The 26,611-nt window shown below is 48.9% G+C and overlaps 1 protein-coding gene across 1 annotated transcript in view; it reads right to left on the bottom strand.

The window, feature by feature from the left end:
• The window catches only part of NAT8L (N-acetyltransferase 8 like), a 36,711-nt gene extending 10,622 nt beyond the window's left edge, over positions 1-26,089 (bottom strand). Inside the window, exons 1-2 of the mRNA XM_064448979.1 lie at positions 25,545-26,089; positions 24,041-24,205 (exon numbers count right to left, since the gene is read on the bottom strand). Of these exons, the coding sequence (XP_064305049.1) occupies positions 24,041-24,205; positions 25,545-25,878 (499 nt within the window). The 5' untranslated portion in view covers positions 25,879-26,089. The remainder of the gene's footprint in view (positions 1-24,040; positions 24,206-25,544) is intronic.
• Between the last annotated feature and the right edge of the window lie 522 nt (positions 26,090-26,611).

The following is a 26,611-nucleotide window of genomic DNA, read 5'->3' as shown; positions in this document are numbered from 1 at the left end:
ATATTGCTTAATTAACACCCAGGAAAGCCACTATCCAATTATGGCAGCTAACAAGGGGCACTGACGGGTGTCTCACCAAGAAGGACCTTCAGCACTCAGGAGGAACATAGCTTCACCCAGAGGAAGAGGATCCCACCACAAGAGAAACCCCTGGGGCGCTGCAACCTGCTGCAGGTGGTGGCCTTCTTCCCCAGCACTAAGCAGAAGGAAACCTGCCTTGGGCAGCAGCTCCATCTTTAGCATCAACCCTGCCAACTGCCCTGACCCAAGCACATGGCACATCTCCATAGGGACCAGCATTAAACAGCACAGGTGGGTGCTGAGGGGCACATGGCACTGCTCCCCCTGCAAAACAGCAGGGGAAAGATGAATAAGGCAACTCGTAGTCCTCCTTTACTGGAGGAGAGCAAGCACGGGGTGGCAGGAGGTGCCTCACTGGCTGCTGCCTGCAGGACAAATGCACATTGCAACTCAGAGACGCCATTGGAAAGAGGCAGCAGAGGTCTTCTGCACTTCCCCGCAGCACAGCCCAGCTGCTGAGGAAAAGCCAGGTACAAGCAAAGCACGAGGAACCAGCCCAGGTTCAACCCAGCACACTGGGCTCATCCCCGCCTCTGACTCACACGCAGCTCCAGCGATGCTCACTTTTGTTCCCACTGCGAGCAAGTCATTATGCTGTCACTATCTAGGTCAACAGCTAATTTTTAAAACACCAGGACCCATCTTGACCCATTTATCACGAGCAGTTAAGACGTCTCTCCTCCGCTGCTGTGTTGACAGTGTGACTTGTTCCCCTGCATTCACCTGGATCTCAAAATATAATTTATTCAGACATGACCCCAGACAAACACCTGTAAGCGTTGAAACCCAGCAGCCACTTTCCCTCCCAATACAAATAAGCAGGGCTGAGAGCTCACCACACTCTGCTCCACAGCCTTGTTCTTACACCACTCATCACATGGTTTAAACCATTCGCCCAACGCACCCCGCCCAGCCCATCCACCGCACCTCTGGCTGCACAGCAAGCACACCACAAAGTCAGGGCTGCGGTGATCCTCAGCCCTACATGCACAGCCACCAAGTTCAGCTCTGGTGGCATAGCCCAAAAAGGGGATTCATAAGTCCCCCACCTACATCCAAGGGGCAGAGATGAGAAAACTCCTGGGGATGCTCCACTGGGGGCACACAGTGCCATCCCCTGGCACCCACTTGGACCTGAGGCAGCCCCCAAAAATGCCACAAAGCAGCCAGAGCCTGGTGCCCACTGTGCTGCAGCCAGTGGCATGGCCACCATATCCCTGTCACCCAGCCCCATGTGTGGTGGCTCCTCCCAGAGCTGATTCTTCAGCCAGACTGGCCCGTCTTCCTCAAATCAGAGATACCAACCTAGGTTCATCTCAGCTCAAGGTTACACGATTACTTCCCTGATTGCTTCCCGCTTTTATTCCTGATTTTCCCTTCTTCACAAGCACCTCTCTGTGCTCACCAAGCCTGAGAGGCTGCTAAATCTCAACCAGTAACACACTTCCCACCTTTGTAAAACAGCACGTCTCCAGTATTTTTAGGTCTTCTGCTTGTTTAAAACCCAAATCTGGACATGCCCGCCACAGCAGAGCCCACACGGCCCTTCGTGCCCCCGGCCCCTCTGACCGCCCTCCAGGACAGAGGCCATACCCTCACACCCCGCCATCCCAGCAGGGACCGGCCCGGTTGCAAACAGCATGACAGCAAACCTGCACTCCTTGTTAGTTTTTACTTACAACTTTAAAGCTTAATTATAATGATTTTGAGTTCAACGTGAAAAGAAACAGTACCTGGCACGCCTCCCAGTGTCTGTGCACACCACGCTTAGAATTAGCAGCAGGCAGGACACATCTGCTCAAACAATGCGAGTGGTATTTGGCTCTCATTTACACCAGTGCCATCAATCCCCAAGACTTTTACCTGCGCCCACCCCGTGTTTGTGCCTGCTCTGAGGACCACCAGTGGCCAGATCCTTCCGCCCACTAAAAACACTGCAAGTTTTCAAAGGTGGCTACAAGCCCAGGAACAGCTTTTACCCATGAGGTTGTCAAATCCCTCCTCCAGGGAGCTGCATCCCATTTGGATGGGGATGTGCCACCAAGAGCAATTCTGGGGTCCCACCACATACTTCTGACCTTGGGCTGAGACCTCCTCTCCTCTGGGCAAACCCTCTGGTTTCAGAGCAGGAGCACTAAAGGTCTTTAGTTTGCTTTTTACCTAAACTCAACATGTTTTCAGCAATCCTAGCCAGCTGCAGCTCCTCACCATATGCACTCTTCCAGCAGCACTTACTCTGGAGTGGGGTGGAAGGACCTGGGAAAAACACCCCACACTGCTGCTCCCCAGGGCTGGACGGGGCTCTTTCCTATCTTTTCTGGACCAAGGGGATTGGCTCAGAGCCCGTCTTGTTTTTGCACTTTTTCATACCTAGGAGGAAATAAAATGAACTCCATCTCACCTATCAGTAATGAGTGAGAGCCTTATTGCTTGCAGCACTATTAATAGCAGGAGCTGACGTTTTACTCTCTCACACACTATCTGAAAATAATCACTGCTGCAAAGATAAACACAAACCCTGATGGCTACAGCTCTCCCTGCCCTTCAGATACTCATTTCGGGGCAGCATCTCTGTCTCTGCCTTCACTTTCATCTGCCTCAATCTTCTGGGGTTCCCCCATCAACTCATTGCTACAGACATCCAAAGCCCTTTCAGTTCACCCTGCCCTAAACCTTTTTTGACCCTGCAAGAAAATTTACTCCAAGGTCTGTTCTTCATGGACATCTTGCATTTAACTCCAGCTGCCCTGTGAACACTACTCGGGTGTACTAGAGGCATTAGCTGTTTCCAGCCACACACCAAGACTCTTTGCAGCACTGTCCCTTGCCTCCCAATCTGACTCTGCCCCTCCAGGCTGCCAACAGACAAAGGAGAGGAGAAGCAGCCACGGAAAGCCCATCACCACCTTGCTTAGCTCTCTTCACTCCCCCAGCCCGCTGCATCATCACAGAGACTCTCAACTTCAGGAACTCACAGGCAAAAGTCTTAATAAAGGGAGAACTTTTTTACAATGAGGGGGGTGAGACACAGGAACAGGTTTCCTGGAAAAGCTGCAGGTGGCTCCATCTTTGGGAAGTGTTCAAAGTCAGGCTGGACAGGGCTTTGAGCAACCCCATCTACTGAAAGATGTTCCTGCCTACGGCAGGGAGTTTGGACTAGATGGTCTTGAAAGGTCTCTTCCAACCCAAACCATTCTATGAAAACAAAAACTTGGGATGCATGCATCTATGAAAAAGGCACAAAATGGCTGTGTCATGTGTAACAAGGAAGACTATTTTGGGTTGTTCGTGCTTCACAGCAAGGTCGGATGTGGTTCCTCAGCTGACAGCACTCGGGGCCCGAAAGTACACGCTGGCAATGTCTTTCTGCTCTAAATTTAAGAAAGATTCCCAACTTTTGAGGACCAAATGAGAGCATTCTTCTAATCCTCCCATCCCTTTCCTGCAGGGCAGGCTGCCCTCAGGCTCCACACACCGTTGTGTGCCCCAAGCCCCAAGGACTTTGCTGGAGTGGTGGCACCACACTGGCCGCTCATCCTCCACCCAAAGGACCCACCGCTCCTGCCCAAGGAGGACATCCCATGTGATCCCCCAGCTATGCTTGCAAGCCTCCTCTCCCACTCTGCTCCACTGTCATGAGCTGCACAGCTCTCCCCCACACAGCCGACAAGGATGGTGGGCGAAAATAAATTCATTTATTTTTGCTGCAAATTCTTCTACACCCTTTGGTGAATAAAAGGCCAGTGGGTGGATGGGTGGAAAGATTGGAGCCAGAAGCAATAGCAGAGAGGTACTGCTAGAAGAGAGGGGGAAAAAAATGAGACAGCCTTCTCCACCAGTACAAGTCCTGTGTGACTAACTATAGCAGGTTCCCACATCTTTCCTAAGTCCCTAAACACTTGAGGACTGCTACCCCAAAAACTAGAATTTAGCAGCATGCATCACTCTGACAAGGCAAAGCTCTGCCAGGTACTGTTAAAATCCACTGTTTTCTAGTAAATTCCAGTATTTTCACAGGAGCAAGCAAAGCTCTGCTGCCCCAAAATGTCCTGAACCTGCACTTGGGTCCCCCCCCATGCCCATATCCACACACTAGGGTGAGATGAGGGGGTTTGGGGCTGAGCCAGATAAAATCCATCCCTGCTTTCCATAGGGCTGGAGAGAGGACAGAGCAGCTTCTGCATCCACTTCTGACTGCTGGTGCTAATTTTGCACAGGTGTGGTTGCATCCCTGCAGGAAGGAGTTTTCCTTGGAAGCTCAGCATAGGGCAATTATGGAAACCTTGCCCAGAGGCAGGCCAGTCTTCTCCCTCTTTCCTCAAGGGTGGCACTGCTATGTCCCACAGCCAAGCTCTTATTAACTCTGAGGGCTATTAATGGAACAAAATTTCCAGACAGACATGCAACTTCAAGGCAACATCCCTTCAAGCATGGGCTCTGATTTGCAGTTCTGCTTTAGCATATCACAGCAATGCAAATGTGAGCAACTCACCTCCTGGCTCAAAGCTGTCCCAGGTGATGTCCTCAGAGCATCATCCAGATGACAGGATCAGCAGAGCTGCACAGCAGCTGCCACCACTGCCAGGAACCCGTCAAATGCCAGCTCTTCTGCGTGTTTACAGCAGAGCCAGGAAAGCATCTGAGGATGCTTTCACCTGGCCTGGCCAGGCCAGGCGTGAGCTCGTGGGGGACGAAGGCCACCCACAAGCTCAGTGTGTATCTTCAGGGCTTTGCTGGGAGAAGCAGCACCCTGCACAAGGGCAAACCTCTGTCTCCATCCCAGATTTTCCTCCAGGCTACTGGGAAAAAACCCCACCCACCCAAAAACCCCCCACAAAAACAAAAACCCGTCCCCAAAATCAGGCTTGTGCTTCCCATAGGGCAGGGCTTGCAATTGCCTGTGTCACTCACTCTTAATATACCTACATAAAAGCTTGCCAAAACCAACAGGCTTGCTAATCCTAGAGATCCGAATGCTCCCAAACTCCTCCCTGTAACCCACTGACGTACTGCAGTGCAGCCCCGCGCCACACCTCCGCACTGAAATACTAGGGCAGGACAGAGGGGATAAAACACGCTGTTGCATCATGAAACTTTAAACATTTGCCCTTGGAGTCGCTTGTTCAGCATCCAGTGCCATCCTTCAGCATGAGTTTGGCCAGAGCAGCAGCCCTTTCTGCCAAGCAGGGCTGGTCTGAGCAAGGTAGTACAGAGGGAAGCAGGGGGTGTCCTGCACCAGACAGTGCTGTGCAATTATTACTTATAAGTAAGAGTAAAAAGCCCAAAAGGCAAGATGCTGATCTTGCCTCTCCTCCTGCCACCGCTATTTATATACATTGCTTTAAGCAAGACAGGCCATGTGTGGCAGCAAGCGGACAGAGTTCCCAGCCCAAAGCTGGCTGTACCCTGGCCATGTATCGCTGATGCTGTTTAAGTCCCTGCCCTTTTATCCTGTCTGGGTTTTGATGAGAGCGCAGAGGAACTCAGCACTTGAGGCAACTCTCCCTCTTCCCTCCCCTCCCTCCTCGGTGAAACGCGGGGCAGACCAGCCAAGTTACATCAGTGTCACGGGAGAAAGGAGGCTCTTCTGGGCAGAGTGCGGCTGCCGTGATGTGAATGCTGCCAGCGGGAGGAATCTGGGGCACAGACGTGGCACATCAGCTGCTGCCTGGCCACAGACACAGGCAGTTGGGGCACAGGGACTAACCAAGGACAGGCAACCTGCTACAAATGGCAACTACTCAGCTAGCCGGACTGGGGAGGGATTTATTTCTGTGTTTGAGGTATGTTATCTCTCCTTACCCCCATCTTTCCCACGTCTTGAGTTTGTCACCCTTTCACCCTTCTAGTTCCCCTGGCTTCAAGCAGGGCTGCATAACAACAACAACAACTTCTACTAATAACTCTACACTTGACTGCAGTTAAAAGGCATTCCTGGAGGGCTCCTACAAAATAATGGCATTTCAGAGTAGTTTACAACCATGGAAACTGGGTGAGATGTGAGAGACCCTGACAGAGACACTCCTGACACCTGTGAGCATCCCTCTACACCAGACAAGGCCCAGGCGTGGGGGAACAAAAAAATGTCAGCGACACAAAAGAATTATTCATGCATGAAATTAGAAATGCTGTGGGACCCCTTCCTTCCCATAAATAACTCCACATAACCTACCACCACAGGATTCATTGCCCTGCTATAAATAATTCCCTGCTGGAAGAGCACAGAGCAGCACATCTATATGCTGAGGGTGAGTGACACCCCTTGATTCATGGGGCATCTGGGCAGCAGGCAATGAGATCACCTACACAGCATGAAGAGAGATGGATGATTTGGTCCCAGACAACTAGCTCAGCTACTTCTCCATCTACTTTCTTTTCCATCCTTGCTACCTTTCACCTTTGTTGTTGTTACTGAGGGCTGAAGCTACTCGCAACCATCTCTAAGCTCAGGCAAAGCCTCCAGAGCTGCCATCAGCACGAGATCGGTGCGATAAGAGTGACATCCAGCATCTGGCCTGCAACACAACCACAGTGTGGTTCCACACATGTTCACTACCAGAAACACCATGACCACAACCCACAACAGCAATGGGTCTCAAACCACCCCAGGAGACAGGAATTCGGGGGTGGGCTCTGCAGTTGATAAACCCAAGCATAAAAATGAGACATGGGATGTGAAGGAGTTTTGGACTGCAGGCAACAGCAGGCCTAAGCATCTGTGCAAACCCAAAACCATATTCAGATTCACACTGGTACGTGCCACAACATGCTACCGCTGATAAAGCTGGAGCAGCAGCACATGCTGCACGGTGCTGCTGCCACCGGCAGGTTTTGCTGCAGCCTAGCTTTACCTTCACCAGGAGATGGAAAGGGTGGTGAGGTTGCAATTTAGAGTAACAATACAAGAACTGACTTTCATCAGTGCCTGCTCCATGCTTCCCGACGGAGCTGGTCCATCCTCAAGAACACCCAGCTACTTTACCACAGGTATTCTGTTTTGGGGTATCAAAGCCCCTGGAAAACCCCCAAGATGTTGACAGCTAGCTATAGTTTACTTTCACTCTAATATTTTGACAGCTCAAGAGAAAAAACACATTCTGCAGCAACCAGACTTCAGAAAGTGACCAGGTTTGGTCCTAAACAGCATCTCCCGCTGTCACTGCTGGGGATGATAACCCAGCAGGCATTTCTAATCTTAAAACCTCTGCTTTAAACCTCACCCTGTTCCTCTGAAACACCTATGTGACAGTTCCTACGCATGCACCTTACCCCTGTAAAGCTTCAGAAGGACCCAGCCTGAACATCTGGATCAATACAAGCTGTTAGTGGCCATACCCCATGCCAGCACTTCACAGGTTGGTTTTCAAACTGGCTTCAGTCCAACGGGCCCTGGAGTGTCTGTGTGTGACAGCACCGGGGGAGTTCGGCAAAGCCCTGGGAAGTGCTCGGCACATCTCAGGAACAGGCTTTTGATGAGACAGCTAGAAATCCAGGCAATGCCGCTGACAGGGTAAAGACAGCCCTTCCAGCACATTTCAGAGGGTGCTATATTAAGAAGTTCAACAGCAGGACTTTTAAAATCTTTTATCTGTCTCTTTTTGCTGGCCACGGTGCACCTTGAAAAGCAAAGACTAATTTATTAGCCAACATATAACAACTGATCAAGAAAAAGCTGCAGAATCAATTACGTGGGATTAGAAGTACCCTGGCTATCAGGGCACGCTTAGCCTGGTCCATCACTCTGCTCTCCGCTATTAAAAAGAAGGACACGCTACAGAGAAAGGAGACACAAAACCACCGATTTAGCAATTGGTGTCTACCTGCTGGGTCATCAAGAGAAAGTGCAGTTTGAGAAACCAGGCATTGTCTGTGGTTTTTGCATGAGAGCAATTGTTACTGATAAGCAAAGAATTAAATAGCTTAAAGGAGTGGATAAAGACTAGCATATATGATTTTGACCTGGCATTGTCCTCAGGGCTAACTGGATGGTGAGTCCCAGCTCAATGGAGCTGGCTCAGCAGAATGGACTGGTCTGTACAAACGGACAAAGCCAGAAAAAAGTATTTAAAGTACTTTCAGAGTAGGTGTTCCCTATGCATCCAAAAATCTGCATTAAGCCTACCAACTGCAGAGTCAGACCTTAAGTAAACCAATGCTTTAGAATTTAGACTGGTTTTTAGTTAGAAGTTTAAAGGAAAAAAGAAATCAAGCCCTTCTGCCAGCTTTGCTTGCCTGCATCCTCCCAGCAACTGGTCCAAAAAACATTACAATTAGCTCCTCGTTAGTTACATTAGTTTACAAGATGAAATGTGTTGCTGGTTGCATTTTAAGCCAGCTCCTTAAAAGATCACTGTTAAGGCTCAGTATCCATCTTTCACTCTATGGCTTGCTTTCAGAAAGGTACTGAAGTTACATTACAGCACTTTCCACTTCCAAATACTGAAAAAACTGGAAAATCTACAATTATTGGATGTTTTAGAATTCATTATTTTCTGGCTGACTTTTACTTCATATCCATTACTGTAAAAAGGCACTGAGCAATAATCATCAAATGACTGTGTTTTAGCTTAGCAGTTGGCCGAGCCATAAATCACACAGGGAAAATGGATAGAATCGATCATATTTTTGCCATCCATCATTACTCATCTGACCTAAATTTAGCCAAGACTCCCTTTAGTTCAATTTAAGTGCCTGTATCTAAACAGGTATTGCACTGAATGCTTCACAGCAAAGAGGAACTAACGTTACATTTACTTAAGGTTAAACAATAAATGCAATTCTGAGCTCTACAAGGACTTCCAAGGAGTTTTATGCTGCTCCAACTGAGGTCAACAACCTTTGAGGTGAGTCGCCCTCCAGGAGAGCCCCTCTCCTGCAAATGACTGTAGCAAGAGCCTACACAGCTCCCTGGAAACAACTACTTTTAGCCAGGAACAAGGTAGACAAGATGAATTGCACCAAAGATGTAGGTTCAAACTTAGGGTGTGACATAATGATGTGTCAGGACAGAATAATCCGTCTATGCATGCAAGCTCTTTAAGTCAGTCAAAAAAAAAAAAAGGCTGATAGGTTACAACCAGATCACCCACCTACAGCAAAAGGAGAGGGACTAAAAACTTGCATATTTAAAAAGTGACAGACAAAAAAAGCAAAGCAAACCAAAACACACCCCAAAACAGGACTACATTGCTTGCATTACTTTCAGGGTCACTGCAGACAGCAGAGCTGGGAATAAGTCACCTGCGGCAGGTAACTGACTGCATTTTATAGCATATAATCCCAACACACAGGATGGGGCTCCCCAAGTGCTGGTGCAGATGCCGACTGGTTCTGCGAACATACCAAAATCTACATTTCTAAGTCAGAAAAGTGACAGAAAAGGGCAATGGCACAATTTCAATTTTAAGCCATGTAAAGGACGCCTATATTCAGCCAAAACATGCTGTATGGTCTGTTTCAGTGGTTCTGAACATGGGGTTTTTTCCCCACTGTAGCACATTCCTGCTGCCCTCAAAAACCTTTGAGGGAGGACTTCACTACCACAGCAGCTGATGAGCAACAATGATGAGTAGCAGTTAGCAATATTTATAGCGCAGAAACACTGACCAGAAACGTCTCAGACACCAGGGCAGCTCCTCCGCTTTCCTCCCTGGGGCATACCAGGAATTCATGGACAGGGACTGCATTTCACCAAATGCTGCACTGCAAAGAGAAGCTACCACCATACTCCCCTAAAACTTGCAACAAATACAATTCTACTGCACTCAAAACCTTTCTTTCTGCAGATCTCTTGAGTTTCACAAGAATCCTATCTTGTTGCTAACACAATGAATCAAACCTCCCTGACCTCTAACTTTCCATTGTGTTTATAATCCCCAGGAGTGAGACAGCAGTCATAAGGAGTTATATTCTCTCTGAAATCACAGTGAAGAATTCATTACTCATAGAGGGAGACAGGGGAAAAAAAGAAAAGGTTCAGGGTACAGATTTGGTACAAACTACAGGCTGAAGTCAGTTGGTACATGGCTTGATCTACTTGGGCCTATTGCAAGCAAGAAATATTTTTCCTATTTCTAGCACAGCAGCTTGAAATGATGTTGCCTTTACACAAACACACCCTTCCCAGAGCTCAGGCATCCAACAGGGATGCCAATTATAATCACTTGGAACCAACTCACCCCATCATATCACTGCATGTGAATAGTCACCACCTGCCACACCGAGATGAGCCCCTAAAATCCATTGCAATGGACCGGGAAGAGCTCTAGAGGTGAGGCATGAGGGTGGCACTGAAGCACAGCTCACTACCTCGGTCCTCCCCAGCAGCTTGCCAAGGGCACTTCTTTGGACATTTCTTACTGGGACCAATCCTATCTGACTTGTTAGTATGAGTCTCGCACCCAACAGGTCACACCTATTCTCCAAACCTCTGGGGAAGGAGTAGGTGACTAAACAGGGGAACTGAAATGATGATAAAGCTGGTAAGTAGAATCAGGTTTGGGTCAACCAACCAAACCCACAGCCTCTCTGCCCTGCTGCCATCGAGGTGACCCAGTGGCTCTGGGGAGACACCCTGGCATGGAAGGTGATAAAAACCAAAAAGTCATTTCCACCTGCAGCATGCCAAGAAACAAGGCCTTTCCCTTGGATTCTGTCCAACATTTCTGACATTCAAGGCTAGAGGTAGTAACAGGACTGATCCTCAGTTTGTAGCAAATGCGACTCCTAACCCATATAAATAAATGAATAAATAATTAGCAAACTCCCTAGTGTTCCCTAAGTGCTTTTAACACCATCACCTTTTAAATACCAGAGGCTTTCCTCCAGCAGCAACTCTTCCTCTACAACCTACCAACCAGCCTGTCCTCTTCTGGAAGTGCAGGGGAAGAGGTGTTCACCCCACCACACGGGACCAGGCCCTGAGGCATTTTGTTAAGCTGCTGTGGGGCTGAACCTGACCCAGTGACAGCTGCAGGCACCTCCTGGTGCCTCCTGGTGTTCGCACCTTCCCACACCCCCAACCCAACCCTCAACCAGCTGACATGGTGGGTGGTACCCTGGTGGTCAGGTAGAAACAGCGGACCGGACGGGGTACTGCTGCATTCCCATCCCACTGCACTTGTGAAGCCTGGCTGCAGGAGGTGCTGAGCCCCTCCTGAGACGGTGTTTGGGAGTCCTCAGCCTCCCCGAGGCAATGGGGCCACTGTGTCAGCCTGGACTCTCAACAACATTACCACAATGGGCGCTCTCTTCTTGAGAATAAACACAGGCTTTTTTCCAGCAGGAGAAGCCTGTGAAGGCAACCTGCTGCCCTTCAGGTACCACCTCCCCATGGCCATCCCACCACAGGCTGCACTGTAATTCAACACCTTTCTTGCCTGCAGCCCTCTTACTTTTCCAGATTTATTGTGAATATTTAACCCCTGAAGGACTGTTACATTTATACCTAACTCTGCCAAACCAAGCCCCGGTGTCCTGTTGCACCGGTGTGTCCCACCTGTGTATGCCAGCTTCCTCCCACCCACACCGTTGGAGCCCTGCACAGCAAGGAGGGTTAGCAGCAGGTCAAGACTGCACTTCCATCACCTAAATAATGAAAACAGAAGTCCTCTACAAAGCCTCGGTATTGTCTCCTTCCACCCACCACACTGCAGACCCCACCAAGACATCCCGAGCAGCACAAGCCTCCATGACGACACATCGCTTCAAGTTTTAACTGTCAGCAAACCAGTGGAAATGCCCTGTGTAAAGCCAGAGCACTGCCATGGTGCAGAAACACACCTCACGTGTTAAAAACATGTTTCTACATCTCTCTTCCAGTACATAAAGACTAATGCGCCTTGGGTGTAATTCTACTGAACTCCACTGCTCCACACTGAAACTAGCACATTTATTTAATGTGGCAGCAAAAGAAAATTCTACATCCATAAATACATGAACATCTGTCAGGCTGGGCACAGACAATGGACCTGTTGTGGATGATGCATTACCAGAAAATGAAAATTACATGTGTAAATCTCTACATCTCTAAAATTAAAAAAGAAAAAACCCCTCTGGCATGTGTTCAAACCAGACCAGTCAGGCCAAAAAGTCCCTACAAAAGCCTAATCCAGCTATTTCCAGATCTCCTGTGATGACCATCTATCAACATCTTGCATCCTACGTCCACGTGAATGGGGTTCCTTTGAGCCTCTGTACCAGTCACAAGAACCAGGGATTTGAAAGAGATTTGCAAAATAAATCATGGAGTGAGTAGGTGACACGCCACACCTCACTCCATTGGGGAGACACATGGGAAATAAAGGGCAGTTTGCTGAGGGCTTGTGAAAGCAGATACTTTCGTGTCCTGTACCATCCGCCTGTGGCTCACTCGTTCATCAAGCACATGCGGAAAGGAGGTCAACTTATTAATATGAACAGCACCTACAGCAACCAGAGCCAGGAGGAATGCAAATCCACACAGACCTGGGTAGAAACGCAGTATTTTGAGGATCCATTGGACTTTCCCAGCTACAAGGGCAACACTAAATTTCACTAAACCCCCATACCCAATGCTAAGACAGGGCACAATGAATATAACGAAGAGCAGGTTCACAGCTGCACGCACCAGTTTTCCCTAAAACATCATAAATTAATCTTGCAGGCAGCCAGTAGCACACACACTGCAAACTCCAGGTTTACTCCATCACCACGTTTACGTCAGAGGCTTGCTGTAACTCTCAAAAGAGCACAAGGACCTGTACTGAAGGATGCCCCTAAGTATATTCTAAACCCCCAACAAGAGACAGGGATTTAAGCACATGATTAAGGTAAAGTAAATGCTCCACTGAATCTCTAAGCCAACTGTCCCAGAGTTCAGTCTCAGTGAATGTGGGGCATTTCTTACGTTCTAGTTTGTTGGTGGCTTTTGAGTTTCTGTTGTTCCTTTTTTTAAAAAAAGGAATTTCACTGCAATCCTCTTTAGCTGTTTGAGTTATCCATGAAAAATATTCCCACTTCTCAAGAATCCTTGCAGATGCTTTGATGATTTTCAGACTGATGGCTCAAAAAAAGCCCCATAAAACCTGATGACGGCTTACTCCCAAATGCAAATCCCTGCCTGAGAGGTACAGCTTGATGTTATCCTCTGAACATTTGCAGGTTCTGAAATCACACCAGACATTTTCATAGCCATTAAGTGAATCTAATTGACTTTACAGGCAGCAAAAGCTTGAAGAGGTGTTTTACAAATACCCCTTTTAAACAGTTTGGATTTTTAGAAAATCTCTCATTAGCATCCCTTTCATAGAGGAACTTCCCCCTCACTGCTTTCTTTTTTAACAAACCCCACCACTAGCAATGTAACTCCAATAACGAGGACTTTACCAAGACACTCATTGCTGTTAAGCGAAGGCTCTAACCATCATCTAAAACTGCTTAGCACTTACAAGTGGCAGGTGCTCCAAACCAGGCTATTTTCAAAAGCTTCTCTTTGCAGTTCTACTATTTAACATTATTTTAAATTGAAAGACTACAGATTTAGGTCTTCCCTGGATTCCCACTAGAAGTGTTACACAGTGTTTCTGATGCTGTTATCTAGTTCCAGGGAGGATGAACAGATTTGGCACCTCCAAAAAAAGAACAAAAAGCCCTGATCTCAGCAAATGAAATGGTTTTTTGCTGTACTCTAACTGCAATAATGATTCTATATATCCTCTTAAAATGGGAAGAATGGGTTTTATAGGAAAAAGCATAGCAAAACAGATCAATAGGACATGCCCAGATACCTCTGGGAGCGATGCGGGTCAGATGCTCTAAAGAAGGTGTAAGAAATCCTGTTGTTGGCAGCTCATTTGCCTTTAGGCAAAATGTTCTCTCCCTACCATCACCAACACGTGGGTTTGTGCACTGATGCACTCTGTTTTCAGCTTAGTAGACACAATATCCTCGTGCTGCTGACTCCTATTTATTTTCTCATCTTTGTTATTCTGAGTATTCTACCAACAAAAATAAATACTTGCTCTCACCATGCAAAATATCCGAATAAGAGAATTAAATTAAGCAATTAAATTAAGCAAAGGGACATAAATTTAAAAGTGAAATACTAGGAAGGGGAAGACCAGAGAGATATACAGAGGGATGCTGGGCATGGGTCCACCACTCTTGGGAAACACCAGAAGTGATGAATGAGGCAAGAACCAGACCAGACAAGCCCACTGGAGAATTCAACACTGGGATGGACAGGAGAGCCAAGCAGAATCAAAAGGATAAAAAAATGCAAGTATTCCAGTTTAACACAAGACTGGAAAAGTGGGATACAGAACTGCTGTGGCAGGAGAAGGAAGAGGGGGGGAAATGGAAAAAAATATAATTCAAGGAACCACTGTTGGTTCCCAAGAGTAGATGTTATTACCTGATAGCTGTTGCCATGAGTGCTGTATGCAAGGTACACTGAGGAGCCATTCATGGCTGGGCAGCTGGTCCATCACCCCCCGTTTCAATTAGCAGCATTAGCACAGAGACCAAGAGCTGCAACTGTAAAAAGCAAATAAACTTGCATCTCTGATGCCAGTTTCCAAGTCAGGATTCAAGCACCTTGGCAAAAGAGAGTGGGAGCAGCTTGTATAGCAATTACTGGTGACCAAGGATAAATCCAGGCAAGGAGCTTCCTTAAAAATGCAGTTTCGTCAATTCAAAACAATTTACACATTTATCCTGAATTCAAAGATCTTCAGCTGGGAAAGAAAACGCAGATGAAAACTGGGCTGGCACTAATCCTGTGCACAGCTCATCCCCCAGCGCTGCTGGCCAAGACACCTGTGCACAGTTTGGTCCCTCACCAGGGTCACAGGGGATGCCCCACCTGCCAGGACCTCAGAGATGGTCCCCCTCAACACCACCTCTTCATCTACTAACACTGGTATAAAATGCCTAAATATATGATTTAAACAGGGCCTGGGATCCAGGCGGTCCCAGCACTGGCTCAGTATATATTTAATAGTGCCATGCAAAGAAGAACAGAGGGACCTGCCTGGGAGGTAACAAACATTAACTGTATCATGGCTCTACCGTCATGAGCATTTGAGCATATACTTGGCTCTGACCTTTGCTTCTTAAGGAAGCCCATAACCCAACCAACAATTTTGTTTCATGCTGAAAAAAGTATTACATTCACCACTAAACACAGACTTTTGTTTCTTCATAGTGAAAAAAACAGAGAGGGAATAGTAAATCAGCTTAATTTGGATGAAAACTATACTACCCTCCCTTTTATTTTTGAGATCCTGAACTAAAAAAATAATTTTCTCATAAAACCTCTGGTTTTTAGTTTTGCCACTTGGATAAATCCTAGAAGCAGCACATGAATTTTAAGTGACAAATATTACTTTCAAGTAGTACATGCTAACGTGCAACTAATGCATTGTATTTTTCTATTAGCGTTTACACTGTTGCAAACCCAATTTAAAATAGCAGTATCTCATGCAGCCACTTAAAAATACACCTGCAGTACATGTTTCCTGTTACCTAATTTTGAAAAGTCTCCTTTCACTCACAGAATCCCTATTCAAAGGAGAAACCTAGCTTGGCACTAAATCGTGGGAGTCACAGGTCTAAATTTTAGAATTATCCTGTAAGAAATAGAATTTTCAATTCTTGAAAATAACACTCTTCAAACAGCAATAGAAGACAATAAATGATACTGTATGTGCTTTCATAAATAGCGAATTGATTGCTGGGGTCCAACGGGTCAACAGATGACTTAAAAGAATGGCTCAAAGCCATCTCTAACAGATACCACAGCTTGTACCTGCCTCTAAACAGACCACTACCAGCTAAATTTTGATGCAGCTTTAATAAAAGGCATGAGGCTTCTTGATGATTCCCCTTGGTCCTTAGTAAAATAAAAAAAACCAGAGGCAAACCACAAAAAACCCAAACAAAAATCTTATTAGTTCGTTACAAATAACAGATTTATGAATAGAAACTAGGTAAGACACCCTCCTATCTTTGGTTTCCCTTTAAGATTGCTTTCATTAGCCACGTGTCAGGAAAAAAAGAAAACCTCAATTCCTCAGCTTCCTACAGGAGGGAAAAAATAAAAGGGAAACAAGTATCTAAAAATACACTTTGAAGCTCCCTCTTTCACTGATGCAAAAAGCAACAACAAAGGCCCGTTACATCCCTCAGCTCCGTGCAGAACCAGACACTGGCAAAACACTCTGCAAAGTCTCTCTTTTTGCTTTAGCCTGAAAGGGAGCAGCATCAAACATGCAATTATTTGTAACAGATCTCCAGCACTGCATTACAAAAATAAAAGCATGTGCTCTGCAATGCACCGGTAAACAATGCCACGAGCTCCCGGAGCCCACAAGGAGCTCGCGGCCACCCTGAGCCCCGCCAGCCATTCCCATCACAGGTAGTTAAAAATAATCTGTCTGAATAAAGACGTAAGCCTACAGAAAGAACATGTGATTTTCAGAAATCCACTCTGAAATTTGGAGACATTTTGAATAGATGGTCGTCTTGAAAATCACGCCATGCATTTAGGCTTTTATGCCAAAAACTGATTTGTCAACATTTTTAGAGGACTTAAGATAGAGCGCGCAACACCGACTGATCATTTCTGAAGCATTTGGGCTCCTGGTCATGCACACTGGGAGGAACCAACCTGACCACAGACGCTCCTGGATAATCCGAAGAGGCTAAATATTATACTCAATATAATATAATAACATGCTTGGGAATAAGATTATTCAGTTCGTGTTCCTACATCCAAAATTCATTGTCAAGAGGGGCTCAAAAGTTTTGTACTTTTAAAATCCTTGCCACTAGTTAGATACCTGACATGGAGCCTAAGTTTAGGCTATTATGAAAACCTTAACCTGAAACAGACTTTTGGGTAATTGTTTTAAATCTTGGCCATTTCTAAGAAAGCAAGAGGAGTAAGAGCCAGTGAAAATGCTTTATAAGAGTAATTAATTTGCATTTAAACTTGTGGAGAAAATTCTGCAGTCCTTTTTAGGTTTATTTACTAAGACAGTCACGAGAAATTGCACACAACTGTGCCAGAAAACATCCCACACTGGAGAAAACAAAAAAACTACTCAAAGACAGAAAAAAAAAACCAGAATGCCTGCTGTTCCTGCCCTCTTCTTGTTCATAAGTCCCAACATGGCTTGTGTTGGACTGTCTTGAGAAGTTAACTGTGCCTAAAAAACTACTGAGCTTCAATGTACACAACTTATTACTTCTTGTATTGAAGATCAATGAACAGCACTTACGTGTACCGGGGCTTCTAAATACCTGCAGGCAGAGCTTACGTTCCGAAGCATCACATCCCCCCAGCCATGGCTACAACTTAAGCACCACTGCATTAACTGATGGTCATGGCAATTAGGGACTTATGCCCTTACAGAGCATTTTTGAATGTGTGAAAAAAAAAAGGTTATATTGCTCTGCAAATTTTACTGTAAAATCTATTTTCATCTAATTTTGACATGAGACCATACCAAAGCTCACGGATTTGAAGTGAAAGCTATTTTTGTCTTACAGATAGGCACACCGAGTAATGGGTTTGTGCACATGTTCCTGCTACAGGAATAAATAAAGAGTGGGGGGAGGCTGCAGCAGCTTGCCCATGAACGCATTTATCACACTCGCATGCACGGCACAGCCCTGAATCCGCAGGCTGCTCCGCTCACCAGACAATTCCAGTTTTCCCACGTGCCAGCCCTTGGCTGACTGCACCACTCTTCCACTCTGTGCTACCTGAACCCCCCAAAAGTGGGAAAGAACTCTGAATAATAAATATTTTTGTGGGGCACAAAGACCTTGCAGGCTCCCAAGCAGGTTGACTGCAGCTGACCCACATGGCTCAGTGCAGCATGGGTCTTGTGTGGTGCTACCTCCAGACCCACCCAGCGCTCATCGGCAGGGGTGCAGGGTTGGACCAGGGCCCGACAGCGGTACCTTCAGCTCGCCCTTGCCCCCAGGAACAGGGAAAGCCCTCAGGGCACTCAGCTGTGGAGGTTCGGAACTCCACAAAAGTGGTGGAACTCCACAAAAAGGGGTGGAGGTTCGGCACTCCAGTGCTGGCCCTGGCAGTGCCGTGCCTCGCTCGCTGCGGGATGGGGCTGCTTCCAGATGCAAAAGCCACGGCTCCTCCGCAGTGAGAACAGTCAGCCACACATCATGGAGTATCAGATGAGTTGGGTTTTGGCATTTTGCATGAATCAAATAATAAAAGAAGTATTTCAGTCCAGCACTAATGCCGGACAACGCACATCCCTAACACTTGGAAATATGAGCTGTTTTTCCTATTGCTTCCCAACATACTGCACTGGAGACGAGAAATGCCAAACCAGGCAGTTCCAGTATTGCCAGGTTGTAGAAACCCAACAGCAACAGTGGGAATTGCTAAGCAGCAGCAGCATCCCTGACCGTCCCTCTCGCAGGAAGCCAGTCTCAGAAATCCTTTCAGACATAATACTTCCCACTATAAAATACATTAAAGGTCTCTAATCCTTGTACTATCTCTCTGATGTGCAGATTGCATCCCTTGAAGCACCCTCATTGAATTGCAGAGAGATGCCAGCAGTGAAACGCTCACAGGACAGACCCTCCACTGCCTGAGGACGAGGCCTGAGCTCAGTTCCCAGCAGCGGTGGGGAGCAGTGCTGGGAAACGCCGAGGTGGAGATAAGGATGCAGCCTCCGCCCGGGTTCTCCAGCTCGGAGCCCCACGCCGGACTCCAAGGCTCTACGCCGTGCGTGAGGAGAGGCACGCGCGAGCATCCGATACACGACAGCTAGCTCAGGGCTTCAGCAGATACATGAGGTCAGGGTACTGCATAAGCCAGCAAGAAATGCTGAAGACAGGGATGCTTCAGATTCCAGCTGCCTCTCGCGCACCGTGAGTGGGGCAGGGCTCTCCGAAAACACATTCCTCCACCGGGACACAGCAGCCCTGAGCTCTCCCCCGGCGTCAGGTAACTAAGCCCGTTCTTTGCAAAGCAAGAGCTGCTCTATTCTTTCCAAACAATGTTATCAGTGGGCAGCGGCCTCCTGCTTATCTGGCAGCTGGAGCGTTACCCAGAATGTGGAAGAACTGGGCTCCTCCACGGCAGCCCCTCTGCCCGGGGGGCTCTGTGGTGGGGAGAGCACACACACACATCCCCCCACCCACCCCTGTTTGCAAAGGGTCTGGGCATGCCAGAGCAACTGCAGCTCCTGGACTGAGGCCCTCCTCCCAAGGTGGTCCCTGTATTTTCCCTGCACCCCAAAACTCACTGCTGCTTACCCAGCAGCTCCCCCGGGACTCAGCACCAGCTGAGCGGGGTTAACAGGAATCACACCATCTCAAATCCAGCTGCTCACCTCCTTGCAAACACCTGGGTTCAATTCCTCTGGTGTCAGCTCTGTCCCTCTGGCATCAAACCTACTGCAAACAGGCCTGATCCAATTGCAGAACTAAAGTACCTCCTCATTACCCAAGCAAACATCCCACCGAAGGTGAGAAACACCTCAAAAGGAAGGAGCAGCAGTCTCTCACCTGCTCACAGCCCAACTCTGGCCCCATCTCAACTGGTGTCCTTCTGGCAGAAGGACATGATCCTATAACCTCTGCCAAAGGCAGGACATCCCTCCTTCAAGCTCAGCTGAGGAACATGCCAACCAAGAGCAGCAGGAATTGAACCCTAACAAGCCATCCCCCTGTAGCCCCTCTTCCTTAGGGCCCTGTCCCCCTGGGAGGTTGGGTATCACTGCAGGCTCTTAATCCACATCCTCACACACCAGGGTACAAAGGGCAACAGGACAGGGAGGCTCTGCTCGCCTCTGGACGGAGGCGAGAGACCAGAGGCGCACGTCCCCTCCCAGCATGAGGCACCCGTCCACCCAAAGCGCAAGAACTGCAGATGTGCAGCCACTGCTGAAAACCACAGCTTTCAGCGTGGCGTGTTTAATGTGACCTGACACCCCTTGCAGCAACCACTTTGGCTTCATCTGCTGCATTATGCAAGGCAGATGCCCTCAAGACTCCACAGACGTCCCGCAGCTGCAGCTCTCTAGTTTGCCTGTCATGCTGTCTGTCTGTCCTGTGGCACCGGGCATTGCAATGCTGCCACCCACCTCATCACTGGTGCCCAAAACTACTGGCAAAGGTCAGCTCCCACCACCACACCAGGTCTTTGCACCACCACGACACATATGCACACCCCTCAGACGACCCTGCCAGGACAGCCAGCAGCAGGAGAGAACAGTTTAAACCACTGCAGAAAGACGTGCTGGCTCATCAGCCAAAGGCCTGGCCCTACCCACGTTGGAAAGCAGCGGTTTCGCATCGGAGGCAAGGAGTCCTGGTTTCCATCAGCCCTCCAGCAGAGACCTCAACCTCACAAGAACCTCTCCAACACACCAACCACTGCAAAAAAATATACAACACAACCAACTGGGACAGAAGCTTGAAGAGACACTGTAAAATTGATTAGTCATCAAAATCAGATCATAAAAGAAGCTCCAGCTGTGCTTCTCTTATTTGTGTAGGGGCAGGTCTTTATTTAAAAATATTTTTTTGTTTACTAGAGCCTAAGTTACTCTGGTTGACAATTAAACCCATTATCCAACACCTTTCTTTTCTACCATCCCACTCCTTTTTTTTCATAGCCTACGAAGAAAAAAAGGAAAATTCCAATAGCTGAAAATAGGTAAAAATGAAAAATGCAAGTTTACAAAGAGCTCAGTAAGGTGTTTGAACCATTCAACCTTCTGTCTTAAGACCCCACTGCAGGACTCAACAGAAACAATTCTTTTCAAATCAACAGCAATTTCAAGTCACCCCACTGCATACAAGCTCAAAGTGAAGCGCTGGGTCAAATGTTCTGCCAGATCCCTGGTGCAAGCGAAGGAAGGCACGAGAAAACAAAGATTTAAATTTTGGCTAGTGTACGTTTACAAAATCACTGTCAGCACATATTTTTCAGTTCATACAAAACCCAGCAGAGGAAATTTAAAACAATAACTAACTTGGAGGCAAGCGGTTCAGAAAAACTGCAGAAGAAAAACCATAATACGATGTAACTTGTGGGATTGTTTAACACTAACCATTAAACTGGGCGCTTACCGCATCCCATTGCAGACCAGGTCCTTTTGGTTTGGTTTTAAAACTGACCAACAGTTTTTGCGGGTGCTTTGGCAAAACTACCAAGAATGACCTATTTTAACTATTAAATTATTCCCTTACTGCAGACACCTGCCCTACTAGAGACTATTTGCTGTAGATGCTCTGTACAATGGAACCCCAAACCCCGAGCACCACAAGAAGCCCGCTGCAAAGAACAGTTTTTCATGCCTGGGTACCACAGATGGCAAGAACCAAACCTCAAAACCACAACCCACATCCTGATGCAAGTCCTTAAGACCATGTCCCAGTTCTACCTTTGTGTTCATTATCCTAAGAAACAAGAATTCACAAACCCTACAGAAATGCTCCCTTACCCCACTTCTCATGTTGGAAGAAAAACAAATATTCAAGCAGATAGCCAAGGATTCTCCAGAGAAGGAGCGAGAAGTTGCCTGGTCATACCTCCAGCCAAAGCCAGGCCAACCTGCGCTTACATCAGGTTGGGTTTTTTTAACTTGTCTAGTTGAGGTCTGACCATCTCTAGCCTCTCTGGGTCCCTGTTCCTGTGCCCAATTACCCTCGCCATGACCATTTCTTTCCTAACACCTCACTGAGAAAGCTTTCACTAATATCTCAGCTGGAGCAATACACAGGATAACGAGCCCTTCTCATTCCCACTGCAGTCGTTTCTCCCTCTGTGCTAATTTGTAAACTAGCTGAATAAAAGACAAACTTGGGGCTGGAAGTTGTTTTATTGTCATTTTTCTGTCCTTTGGGTGGGACGGGCAGTGCCGACGTGGCACATCAGTGCCTTTCCCTGTAAGTTCAGATGGACAACAGTTCAGTCAACCTCCGAAGCATGCAGTTCTCCGGGCTTTTCCAAAATGGTTGTATTTATACTGCTACCCCATAGGGAAGAAATTTGGCAACGTACTTTGGGGGGAAACAGGAGCAGAGCACTGCATTCATGCCTTGTGCACAGCTACACCAAACAGCACCGCACGGCTTTGTGGCACAAGGACAGGCACTGGGCAGACTGGCATCACTGGTGGCGCCAGTCCCAACCTGCGGATGCCCTTCCCCTCCTTATTCCCCAAAGCCTGTTTGGTCTTTATCTAATTACGGCTCCAACCAACTTGCTTAACACCACTATCTATCATCAAGAACCTTTAACAAGCACCAACAATCCCATACATCTGCTTTTTTACGGCATGGCAGAAGCCTAATTACAGATGATTAAATTCTGTCAAAAACTAAACCCCACACACTTGCTCTAAAACTGAACATCAGCCCTTTTAGGTACCAAATAAAAGCAATGCTAACATTTCAAAGGCATGTTGGCAACACAGCTGAACCAGATTACATAGCTGCCCCTAAACAAATTGAGGGCATTCCTTACTCTTTCTTTGACTCCTTTTCCTTTATTTTCTGTACACCTTAGTGTTACAAATAGAGGCACTTTGATCCATACCCTGAATCGTGACCATGCGATGCAGCTCTAATACCCATTAACTCAATATTACATGTTCTTATTCTACTGGAGTCCCCTGGTACTTTCTCCAGCATAATACGTTGTTGAACCTCACTACAGAGGTTTGGAAATGTTTTGCTATGAGCCCTTTCTTTGTGACACCACCTTTAATGACGATTGAGCTTTTTAAATACAAGTCACACGTCAATTTTTACAAAAGCAAGGAATGTAAATGACACCACCTGTGTGTAAGATGAGACAAGATCTGTACAAGACACGCACTGTGATGGGAAATGAAATCTAAAGCAAGCACATTAAGATATTTGGGGATTTTCATTAGAGGTGGAACATCATTTTAGCAAGACGTAATATTGCACATTAGAAGTGAAGGAAAGTTTGTGGCTATGATACTTCCTAAGGGTTCTCTAAACGTGCCCATGAAGAGATCTGTCACACCTGGGGAAGAGCAATGATACAGCGAAAACATGGTCAAACGGAAAAACAAGAGTAGGTACCCCGAGAAGACGGAACTAAGGTGGGGTACTGGCATCACCTTGCTCTCCCAGCTCACCACCAGTACTATGTGACCACCAAAAGCAACCCTCAAACTTCAGGTGACTGCCCAGATATCCCCTTGATGTGCTCATCAACATGGATATATGCCTACAAAAAGGGAAACAGCACCCGACAAGTTCTAAAGGGACTTTAAATAATCAGATCTTTTACAGCTGAACAAGCAAATACTATCACTAGATACTATATTTTTAATTATATGCCTACATATAACAAATGGACAAATGCATATTATGTCAAACCCAGGCAGCATCCCTTTACATACCTGATCTGCGTCTCTTCCAAAAACACTTGCATTAAGGAAAGTTCTTCTTGATTAATATGGGAAATGGGCGCAAAAAACCAAAACAGGCTCCTCAATGCATTTGGGCTAAAAGGCCTTTCATCCCCTCCACCCACCCACCCCCCCCCAGCGTTAGTACCAAGTGTGCAGAGCAAAGAAATACCACGCTCAAGAAGTGAGGGGTGGGGTGGACCTGGCCAGCAGTAAATAACCTGCATCATCTACCCTCGGTGCCCCCGAAAACCCATGCCCCGGTCCCCGGACCGGCCGCAGAACCCAGGAGTGCTGAGCTCGGGGGGCAGATGGAGGCTGCCTTGGGTGACTAGACATTGGAGGGGCGGGGAAAAAAATTTCAATACTCCAAAACAAAACCAGAGGTGGCTTTGTGCCTGGTGTGGCTGAAAAGCTGCATTCTGGTGACTTTCGAGCTTGCTCAGTGCTGCTGACAGGAGGAAAAGGCGCCAGCAGCAGGGAGCAGCCATGTTCCCCGAGCAGGGCCGGGGGAAGGCTCCCTCCGGGGAATTCATACTCACCTGGCGGTTTCATGTAATATTGCTCAATATCGGACATGTCCGTATGCAGTGCACAATCGAGATAGTGGAGGATAACTTTTCTACTGAAGTAGTACCTCATGCCCATCAGAAAGATGGGCAAACAGCAGGTCAGCAGGAAGGACTTGGTCACAACAAAGCATATTACTATGGAGATAAGGAAGAGAAATAAACGATACCTGTCAGAAAAGAGAATTTAGTGTTGATTTCGGAATACAAACTCATTATTAAAAACAAACAAACAAAAAAACAAACAAGCACAGACAAAATATACATTAGCAGTACACGCACAATTCACACTCTCAAGATTTTTGTGTTAAGTAACAGTGTATCATGCCAAGATATTCCCGGAGAAGTTTAAGGGGTGTCTGGAGAGAGCCGGCGGGAAGGATGCCGCCATGCCATGGCGGGTCCCACCGAACCCCCCCAGAGAGGGGCTGGTGGGGACGCCGGGGGCCAGGCACATCCCAGGCCCCGCTTTGCTCTCCCTGGCGAGGCCGGAACGCGGCCGGGGTGGCAAGCCACGCCGCAGGCACGCCGCTCCGCAGCCATGCGTTTGTCACTGCGGCATTACTATTTCCATCACGGGAAGCACCGACTCCCGGGGAAGACACCATGCCCGCCTCGATGCTGGGGTGCTGCTGAAGACCTGGGGGGGCTTCTGCAGGCACCCTCGAGATGGCAGCTCCCAGATGGCCTCCCAAAGCCACCGGCTGAGACCCCCTGCGCCCCAGTTGTCTGCTGGAGGGTCCCCGTCCTCCCCTTTGGCTGGGGGCATAGGGGCGCAACCTGCCTGCAACCACCAAGGGCATGAGAAACCAGCCCGAAGCTCGCTCGGGGTGGGGGGCACACAGTATTGATAACACGACCCTCGCTTCCACGCCAATTATTTGCGCGGGGGGGGACACCATACAGGCGATATTTCGGGCATGCAACTCGGGAGGTGAGCCCCCTCCTCCTGCCCTGCTACAGGGGTTACACCCCCCTCCCCACGCCTGGGGGGGAAGGGGGCTCTCGGCTGGCGGGCCCCGCCGTCTCCAGGCAACGCCGGCACGCGGCGGCCCCCCACCCCCCGCCCCGGGCTGCGCGGGGGCGGTGCAGCGCGCGGAGCAAGGCGCGCGCCGCTCCCCTTCACCGCACCCCCCCACGCACCCCCCCTGCCTGGAATAACTACAAGGACGACTGTCCCTCACCCCCGCGCAACCTACGCGGCGACCCCCACCACCACCCTTAAAACCCGCGCAGGGTCGCGCATCCCCCAGCGGCGCAGGGCTCCTTCCCCCCCCCCCCCGCCCCCGCCGCAGCGCTGCGGCTCCGCGGCCGCCCCGCACCGTGCTGCGGCGCTCCCCCGGCCGCACCGCCGCAGCGCGCCCGGGGCGGCGGGTCCCCGGCTCCTCCCGCCTCTCCGACCATTTTGTGAAGACCCAGAAGGGGAGAAACACCCCCCCCCACGCACCCCCTCCCCCAAAAGGGAGCAGATACTCACCCGCCAGCAGCCCGTAGAGCAGCTGAGTGAGGGGCTGCTGCTTCAGCCCCCTGAACGCCGTGTTGGGGATCCGCTCCATGATACCCTCGTAAAATATGCGGCGCACCACCTCCTGCTCGGAGGGGTGGAATTCGCGGATATAGACATTGTCGCGGCGGGGGTCCTCTTTGGGGGAGCTGAGGGGCGGCGGGGGGGAGGAAGGGGAGCCTGCCAAAGAGGGCCACATTTGGGAGGAAGAAACAATGATCGTGTCTTTTTTTGATCCTGGGATTGATTCATGATCTTCCGCCACAATCTTGGTCTCACAAACCATCTTGGGAGACAGACAATGCATGCAAACCGGCCGCGGGGAGGGGGCGCAGGAGAAAAACGGGAGGGGGGGCGGTGTAAAAAATATAAAAAAAAAAAAAAAGAAAAAAAAAAAAGGGGGAGGGGGAAGGAGCGGGGCGCGGAGCAGGGAGGGAGACCCGCCGGGCAGCGGCTGCGCGGGCGCGGAGCGGCGCGGCCGGGCGGGACGAGAGGAAGGAGCTCCGCTGCATTTTGGAGAGGCATTTATAGAGCGGGGGGGGGGGGACGGGCGCGGGTCCCCGGGGTCCGAGCGCCCCCTGCATTGGCTGCGCGGGGTCGCCATGTGATCGGGGGGGCGGGACGACCCCCCCCTCCCCCCGCATCCCTGCGCCGCCCCTTGCAAATTACTACGGCGCGTCCCTGCGAGGGGGGCAGCGGCGCCCCGGCTTCTTCCAGGGGGTCGCGCATCGCTCCCCGCATACACCCGTGCGGGGGGGGGAGGGAAGGGGGAAGCCTGTGTGCGTGTCTGCGTGTATTTATTTATTTACAGCGCAAGCACCGCACGGCCGGCAGCTTTCTGGAACAGTCGCTGCGGGGCACGGAGCCGCGGGTGGGGGGGGGCCTGGCGCCGCTCGTACCGCACCGCACCGCACCGCACCGCGTCCCGGCGGGCTGCGGCGTGGGCTGCTGCTCCGTAGTGAGTCACTCAGCGCCGCGACGCGTCCCTGTGCGGCGCTCCGCGGGGCGCGGAGGGGTGCCCCCCACGCACCTCCCGCCAC

This window comes from Phalacrocorax carbo, chromosome 4 (genome assembly GCF_963921805.1).
Source record: "Phalacrocorax carbo chromosome 4, bPhaCar2.1, whole genome shotgun sequence".
Taxonomy (NCBI): domain Eukaryota; kingdom Metazoa; phylum Chordata; class Aves; order Suliformes; family Phalacrocoracidae; genus Phalacrocorax; species Phalacrocorax carbo.
The sequence above is the reverse complement of the archived record's forward strand: the minus strand, read 5'-3'. Positions and strand labels throughout refer to the sequence as shown.